Source organism: Peromyscus eremicus, chromosome 1 (genome assembly GCF_949786415.1).
Source record: "Peromyscus eremicus chromosome 1, PerEre_H2_v1, whole genome shotgun sequence".
Lineage (NCBI taxonomy): Eukaryota > Metazoa > Chordata > Mammalia > Rodentia > Cricetidae > Peromyscus > Peromyscus eremicus.
Genome location: NC_081416.1, coordinates 181950298 through 181958943, shown reverse-complemented (window position 1 = coordinate 181958943; position 8646 = coordinate 181950298). Strand labels below are relative to the sequence as shown.

Genomic DNA, 8646 nt, shown 5'->3' with positions numbered 1-8646 from the left:
ATGGCCCCAGGTGGTAGCGCAGACCCCTGGCATCAACATGGCCTTGACAGTATCAGAAACCATGGACATGAACACAGACCCTGACTGCTGTAGGGCCACGGACCCAGACATGGCCCTCAACTGCAGCCTGGGCCCAGATGTCAGCATGGCACCTTGTGGCAGCACAAGCCACTCAGCTCCATATGGACCAGGCTGCAGAATGACACCCAGAGCCTCACCTGGTCTCAGGTCATGGCCCAGACCCTGGGACGTTGCATGACTTTTGGTAGTAACAGGGGCCAGGGACATCAACAAATACTCAGGCTGTGGCAGGGTCACAGTTTTTTCTGGATTTCTTTTTTTAATGGTATATTTTATTTACTTTTATTTTCATGTGCATTAGTGTTTTGTCTGCATGTATGTCTGTGTGAGGGTGCTGGATCCCCTGGAACTGGATCTACAGACAGTTGTGAGCTGCCATGTGAATGCTAAGAGTTGACCCCAGGTCCTCTGAAAGAGCAGCCAGTGCTCTTAACCACTTAGCCATCTCTCTGGCCCCTAAAAGTTTTTAAAGATTTATTTTATGTATATGGTGCTCTATCTGCATGTATACTTACATGCCAGAATAGGGCATCAGATCCCATTATAGATGGCTATGAATCACTATGTGGTTGCTGGGAATTGAACTCAGGACCTCTGAGAAGAACTGCCAATGCTCTTAACTGCTGAGCCATCTCTCCAGCCTCCTTTAAAGATTTATTTATTTATTTATTTATTTATTTATTTATTTATTTATTTATTTAATGTATAAGAGTGCTCTAACTGCATATTCAACTTTATGTCAGAAGAGGGTACCATGTGGTTGCTAGGAATAAAACTCAGGACATCTGGAAGAACTGTAAGTGTTCTTAACCACTGAGCAATCTCTCCATCCCCTTTTCTGGATTACTTTAATCAATTTATTCATTTCTTCTTTAAGGACCTCTATCATCCTCATACAGGAGGTTTTAAGGTCTTTTCTTATGCTACAACTATGTTGGAATTTGTAGGATATGATGTGATAAGATTACTGGGCTGTATTGGAGACATTTTCCTCTGGCTGTTATTGATTGTGTTTTTAGGCTGGTGTCTGTGCATCTGGAATTGGGATGACTATAGGTCTAGGTGCTGCTTTCTGGATTTGTCTTTTTTGGATGATTGTTTGTTCCTTGGTTTCTGTTTTCCCTCTGGATTTTCAGACAGTGTAATGACTGTGTGTTGCCTGGTAGGAATTTTTCTTTAGTCCTGATAGTTGTGACCACTGGGTGTTCCAGATCAAATGTGCTCCTCAGTATTGGGAGTTGATGTTTAGGAATGGGGATAGGCTAGGTGTTTGAAAGTGGTCACATGATGAATCAGAGCAGAATGTTCAACCAGGATCTGCTTATTTGTCTCCTTAGAATGGCAGGAGACATTGAACAGAGTTCACCCCAGAGGTTCTGCTACAGAGGTGGGGATGAGACTGTAAGGATTTGATCTGGAGAGGCAGAAAGATAGATGTGAATCTGCCTTCACCATGTTCATTGTCCTGGCAGGAGAGGCCTTAGGGTTAGCAGGGAATGCATGCTGGAGTTGGAGGCTGAGACAAAGCAATGAGTTGGGAAAGGGTAGTTAGAAGGGGAAGTTCTGTGTGATCCACAGGAGATGGAAATGGGGAGACAATAAAGCCTGCCACAGGTGTTCTACAGCAGAGCTGGAAATGAGACTGGGAATTGGACCTAGGGAAACAAAGGGAGGAGAGAACATCTGTAGGCAACCTACCTGGTTTTCTCATAGGCATGGCCTGTGGGCAAGCAGGGGGTGCCTACTGTAGTTGGGGGCTGCTATAAAGTGACAAATGGGGAAGGAAATTAGAAGGGGAAAAATGTGGGACCCACAGGAGATATGGGCAGAGAGTGAGGAATGATGAAGCCAGTGCTCTGTTGCAAAGCCAGGGATGAGGCTGAGGGATTGCATCTGGAGGAGAGGAGAGAGTGGTGAAGGTCTTCAGCTGACTTGCCTGTTTCCCTGGAGTGCTCAGCTGCTGTGTTCACAGGGATGCTGTCCATTAACTTTAAATTTAGTTTCAGACAAGTCCTTAGGGCAAGAGCAGAAGGCAGACATATCATGTGCCAAAATATCACAGGAATGGCCTCTAGCCAGGTTGCTGTTAAAGTCTTTGCTTCCCTCTGAAATAGCTTCAGCTAGGCCTCCACAGTCTGTTTGCTTTCACCACTGTCTTCCAGTGCTCCCACTAAGATAGTCAATTAAGCCTTGCTTATGGTATTCTGTAGTGGGTAGCTGTTGCAGCTTTGACCTGGAAGTACTACCTCCATTGAGGCTTCCGGTAACTGTCACACCTACCTGCCCCTGAGACAGGGCTGAGATGGGAGCCCTTAAGATCTGAGATCTGAATGTGCCTGCCCTTTTGGTTCCTGATGATCCTGGATGCTGGATGGTAGACTGAGCGGAGTTCTCCAGAGAACCCAGCTGGACTGCATCTCACCTCTCCCAGATCCTGTAACCAACCCCTTTACTAGCTGTAAGTTACCCCCTAAAATAAACCTCCTCTTTAACTACGTGGAGTTGCCTTAATAAATCCCCCAATAGTATTCAACCTCTTTTGCATTCCAAAATCATAAAGTCTTCTACATTCCTCTAAAAAGGAGCAAGGTCAGGCTTGTCACAGCAATATCCCACTCCTGGTACCAACTTCTATAATATTCACTTTTCTATTGCTATGACAAAACATCATGACTAAAGCAACTTATAGAACAAGTAGTTTATTTGCATTTAAAGTTCCAAAGGATGAGTCCATGATGACAGAGTGAAGGCATGGTGGCCGCAAAAGAAAGCTGACCGCTCACATCTTGAATCACAAGCACAAGAAGGAAAGAGTTGTTTTGTAGCAAGATTTTCCTGGGAGACACAGCATACACAGTAGACACTATTCGCTCTAGAAAGGGAGGACATGACAGACCGAAGTATGGCTACCACTAAAGTCCAATTTGGTGAACCAATCAGTTTTGTTAAGATTACTTACAGGAGCAGAAATGACTCCAAGTCATCTGCATCACCAAAGTTTGCCCCAGCATTGGTGACAACTCACAAAGGGCATATTTCACAGCCTTCAGGCAAGCTAAACAGGTTGGAGAGTATCCTTTCCAAGTGATTCTGGTCTAAACCTCCACTAGGCAGCTCAGTTGTGTTTTTGATTTGTTTATTCTTCCTGGTAGCTGCTCTGTTCTCAGATTCTTCTTTGCAGCTTACCTTGTCTAACTGACTCTCACCAGCTCTTCTTGTTAACTCTTAGGAAGAAGGGGCCTAGTGAATCTGGTCACTTTCAGGGCCTTCCTGGGGCTATTTTGAGTTGCTTGCCTTCTGACTTAAGATTTCCTGTAGGATGGATTATGGAGGAAATGGATACACAACAGTGATCTAGAAATGATGAGAGTCTTTAAACTTTCAGTTACACAATTCCTCTGACAAGACTACACCTCCTAAGTCTCTCCAAACAGCATCACCAAATGAGGACCAAACATTCAAATGCCTAAGACTATGGAGGCCAACTCATTCAAGCCGCCACACTGTCCCAATTGAATGGGTGTAGAGTTCTCTTCACAGATCTCTCTGACATTTCCCCTGCACCCAAATATGATGTTCTCTTTGGAGCACTCAACAGTGTTCACATACTTGTGCCACAAATTTTCTTCCATGATTTTTCTCTACTTGGTGGATTCATCTCCAAGTCTCTACTATATTAAGAGATGCACTATTTACCTACACCCTGAATCTTGAGGACTTCTCTGGCTCTTTTGAGCTTCAAACAGTAGAATCCCAAGAACAACCAGAATCAAGCCAGCCACAGCCATCCTGATGAGATTCTCCACTGTGTGATCTTGTGAGTGTGAATCTGGAAATTTGGACAGACAAGACAACAAAATCAGTACAGTCCCAAACTGAAAACCAAATGGAATAGACACATATATCAATAAGAGTCAATACTATACTGGAGTCAATAGCTTTTTATTTATATTTATTATTTAGTAACTATCATGCCATGAAAATCATTCTGTTTCAATTATTAAATAAGTTGAACAATTCATTGATATTTCTATGAGTATATACATTTATCAACAACTTAAAATATTTTATACATTATTATTACACAGTATATTTATTAATAATATACAGCACAAGCTGAGAATATAGTTCAGTCACTAAAATGATTAATGCACAATCATGAGAAGTAGACTACTTGGAGTTAAAGGCTTAGGTAGAGATAGAGGGTTGGCAAGGAACAGGGTAAGGGTTATGTTAACCAAAACTAAGATATAGAAGACATCCTAATAAAATCTATTAGTTTGTATATATTTAAAAGGGAGTTTAAACAGAAGCATCCTGCATGGGTTGACAATGATTGCTTCTAGAAAGTATGGGTTATTAAGTAAAAATACTATCGCAAGGTACAGAATACCTCCTTATGTGTTATTTGTCAGGGACACATAAGAAGTACCCAATACAGCCGGGCGGTGGTGGCGCACGCCTTTAATCCCAGCACTCGGGAGGCAGAGGCAGGCGGATCTCTGTGAGTTCGAGGCCAGCCTGGGCTACCAAGTGAGTTCCAGGAAAAGGCGCAAAGCTACACAGAGAAACCCTGTCTTGAAAAACCAAAAAAAAAAAAAAATACCCAATACAGGAGCCATTGCTCTTTGTTGTCTATTATAACTACTGTATGCACCTCTTGCTAAAGATATCACTCGTTTATGTAGGAGTACATAGAGAAAGCAACCTCAAACTGACTAGGAAGCTCTCTCCTTGCTGACTAGCTTAGACACTGCCACAAAAGGTTATATAGATTGCAGGGTGAGAAATGACATTAATGGCCCTATCAAGCTCTAGACCTCACATGCTATAATAGTGTCCTCTTTGGTAAGATGCCTACAGGTACAGTATTGACATGGCAGTTATGTGTGTAACCAGCTTTCTAATTGGACATAAGGCCTGATCCACAGGAAGGATCCAATGCATGACAAAAGCCCATAATAGGGAGATTATAGGTCCTAAATATGGGAAACTCGCTGTTGTTGTTTTTGATAAATGGTCATACTGTCAAACTGCATTCTAAGTGTTAATATCTATAACCAAAGATCTGTGCTACTCCTAACTTTGGTGAGAGACACATCTTTCTTCAGTGGGTAGTGGTTAATGTAGAGACTACTAGCTGGTCAAAGCCTCGTTTTTAACTATGAGTTCTCAGCTCTGGATGGAACATCCTTTATCAACCTCCTCACAGCCAAGACTCAGGAAACATCATAAAAAGGAGGTGGAAGGAATATAAGAAGCAGAAGACAGAGAAAAGAGCTGTGAAATACTGATTTTGGTATTGCATCAACTGTTACATATATCAACTCACAGAAACTGTAGTTACCTACATGAGACCTGCACAAAATTAAAATTAATCCAGTCAAAAATCTAGCGCATATGGAGAAGGGACCCTCAAAGCTTCACCCCTAGCTCAGGATCTATTGGCATTGATGGCTGCTGAGAGTGAGAGAGTTAATCCCCTTTGCAGATGTGAAAACTGATAGGTTGACCAAGCCCTAGTGGATAGTCCCATATACTTTCACAGATGGAATATTAATAATAATTTTTAAGAGAAGATATGAAATTGGAATGGAGGTGAGGTGGGGAAACTAGGGAGAGTTGAAGGGAGGTAGAAGTAGAAGAAGAATATTATTACAATACATTTTGTAAACACATGAAAGTTTAAAGAATAAACAAGACCTACAGAAGATCAAGCCAGCCAAATTTCTGGCACAGATGGGTAGGTCATACCTAGGTCCCTTGCCTTACTACTGAGGAGTTATTGGAAGTCACTAGAGGATGGGGAGGGAGAATCACTCTCTTTGGAGTGTGTGGCCAGCTGTGGATTTGTCCGTGCTCTAGTGGACCCACACCTATGAACACACAGGCAGCACGAACTGAAAACACGTGGAGTTCAGTGTTGGGTGTATGAGGAGCGTTGGAAGGGCAAAAGATGGAAGTAAATATGATCACATTTCACTAAAAATACCTATGGAAGTGTAAAAATAAATTAAAATGTTCAGATATTTAAAGACAACCCTACAAAACAAAGAGTACATGTAAAAAACAAAGACGACAAAATCTGTGTGTGGTGTTTGGCCCCTGTAATTCCAGCACTGGGGAGGCAGAGACAGGCTGATTCCTGGTCCTCACTGGCTGACCAGCCTGGCCTACTTGGCGAGCTCCGCACCAGGTGAGACCCTGTCTCTAAAACCAAGGTGTATGGCTCCTGAGTCTCTATGTCTGTTTTATATAACTCCACACTAGTCATGCCTCCTCTACCTATTGTTCTCACTCATTTTCACTTCAAAAACTCCTGTCTTTCTGTCTCTCATCTTTCCTAAGACCTCATCCATCATCCTAGTCATGATGATATGGGCTCCCCTGCATGGTCTTTGAAGAATATGAGTCTCTTACAGGACCAAGGATCCTCACCTGGGTTTAGGATATTCAGAGGCCGTTGGTAAATGGCCATATGGAGGACATAGTATATCCACAGCTTGTGTATTGACTAATATGGAAGCTACTTGCAGGAATCAATGTGACATCAGCCTGAGAGAGCTAGGCCTGGGCTGCTGGGAAGGGCAAGATGGGATGTAGTGTTTGCCATCATCTGATAGAACAAATCTATCATAATGACTGTCACTATGATTTTAGAGGGTCAGAGTCTTTCTAAGTGCCCAGATATATCCCTGCTGGGTCAAAATGGGGGCCTTCCTAGAGAAGTCCCTTAGAGAGAAGATGAACAAGGTATTAAGGATATAGTTCTTGCCAAACACCTTCCTCTCCCATCCACCTTTTCTTGCAGGTCTTGCTGTGTCTCTACATCAAGACCCCTGGGCATCTCTCAACTGTCTTTCAGCTTTATTGTACTCATCTGGAACAGGGATCATGCAAAGAATTTATGGCCTTCAAATAAATGTCAACGATGGGATTGCCTCACCTGAAAGGAGGAGCTGCAGGGTCTCACTGGGTACTGACCACATCTGGGAGGTTCTCTTGTAGTATCCATAGCACCTGAAGGCCCATCTGTGTTTGGAAGTCACTGGTCCCACAGGAAACAGGGCCAAAAACTGTCCATTGGGGTGTTTCTGTGAGTTCTGAGTCCAGGACACATTCTGTTCTCCTTCCTTAGTAAGGATGTACCTTCCATATCCCTGATGTGAGCTACACTGGAGGGTGACATTCCTTCCTGAGGTTACCAGAGAGCTCGGCAGAGCTGAGATACTGGGTTTGCTGTAGAATCCTAAAAAAGGAGACAAACATTCCGCATTATCTAAAGACTGGACTGTGAGAAGCAGATGCCATGAGATCAAAATCCCTTACTCGGGGCATAACCTGAGCTTGGGACCCTTGAGAGTCCCTTACCTGTCACCACCAGCTCTAGGGTGCTGCTCTGTTCTGATAAGCCAGCAGGGCTGTAATAGTAGCAGTGGTATAGTCCTGCGTGGTACTCTGTTGTGAATGGAATGGAGAAGTTGGCCTTGTTCCCAGGCTCAAACGCAGTCTGTGGCTTCAAGGATTTTGAACCTTCCTCTTTATGTAGATAGTACACCTGGGCTTCCTCGGTCCCAAGACACCAGATAGTAACAGACTGTCCCTTGGTGACCACGGAGTCTGGCTCAGCCCAGATGGTGGGTGTGGGGAATTTTCCTGCAAGAAAATCAAATGCTATGTCCCAGGGTATTCCTTTCTTTAATTCTACCTCTGAGCCCCAGGGTCTTGAAGCATCACCATAATCAACCCACATTTGCTGTTGTCCATTTCCAGGGCACAGGAGTGGTTTTCTTATTTCAGTGTGGAAACGGCATCTGGTAAGGTGTGGGGAATGACTCACCTGCCATCGTTGTGGTCCTGGGTTCCAGACTCAGCCCTGAAAAACATTTCTCTGTGAGATTTTCTCCATGAAGCTTGAGAAGATCCTCTCCTCTACAAAGCCATCCAAGGCCATGGGATCTCCTGATGAGCCACAGCTTAATTATGGCCTGAGATCCCTCCTAGAATCAGGTGTTCCCTCCGCCCTTCAAATCTCACCAAGATGAAACAGCACTATCAAAGTGGGGATCATGATGTCTCCTTCCAGGGCTCCCAGCTATGCTGACTGATGAGACTACAGAAACTGTCAAGACAGATCAACACAGAAGGTGACAGGAAAGACACTGTGCTCTATGTTGTGGGCTGTCACATCAAGAAGTGACAGGAAGTCTTGTGCAACTGGCTCACTGGTGGAACGCTTGCCTAGCAAGGACAAAGCCCGAGATTGCACATACAGCACTGGAAATGAAAATAAGAGGAAGTCTCCTCCTCAAGAATGAGTATGTCATTTTCACAAGACTGTGGCTAAGCTGGGTACAATGTCTACTGAGGACATTAGAGAGAGTAAACAGGGCTCAGCTGCAGTTCTTTTCCTCTCCAAGTCCAGTGAATAGCTTCAAATATACCTCATGTCTTCCTGAGAAGTGACTCCCAGGTGAGTGTGACTGAGGACTAAGAGCTGATGATCCTCTTTACTGAGCAACTTTACTGAAGTTTTCCCTGACATCTGTTCATACCCAGGTTCCT

The 8646-nt window shown here is 43.8% G+C and overlaps 1 protein-coding gene across 1 annotated transcript; it reads right to left on the bottom strand.

The window, feature by feature from the left end:
* Positions 1-2801: 2801 nt before the first annotated feature.
* Positions 2802-8247, bottom strand: LOC131926783 (leukocyte immunoglobulin-like receptor subfamily A member 5). Its single transcript, XM_059282396.1, has 4 exons — positions 7922-8247; positions 7453-7737; positions 7028-7330; positions 2802-3910 (listed from the first exon to the last, which is right to left on the bottom strand). Exons 1-4 carry the CDS (start codon positions 7926-7928, stop codon positions 3774-3776), a joined length of 732 nt encoding a protein of 243 aa, XP_059138379.1. The 5' UTR covers positions 7929-8247; the 3' UTR covers positions 2802-3773.
* Between the last annotated feature and the right edge of the window lie 399 nt (positions 8248-8646).

Excerpts from the sequence above, each read along its gene's own strand:
- LOC131926783 (XM_059282396.1), bottom strand. Across the intron at positions 7,331-7,452 it reads CCTAGAGCTGGTGGTGACAG|GATTCTACAGCAAACCCAGT; the intron begins GTAAGGGACTCT and ends CTCCTTTTTTAG. Across the intron at positions 3,911-7,027 it reads CCTGCAGCTCCTCCTTTCAG|ATTCACACTCACAAGATCAC; the intron begins GTGAGGCAATCC and ends CCAAATTTCCAG.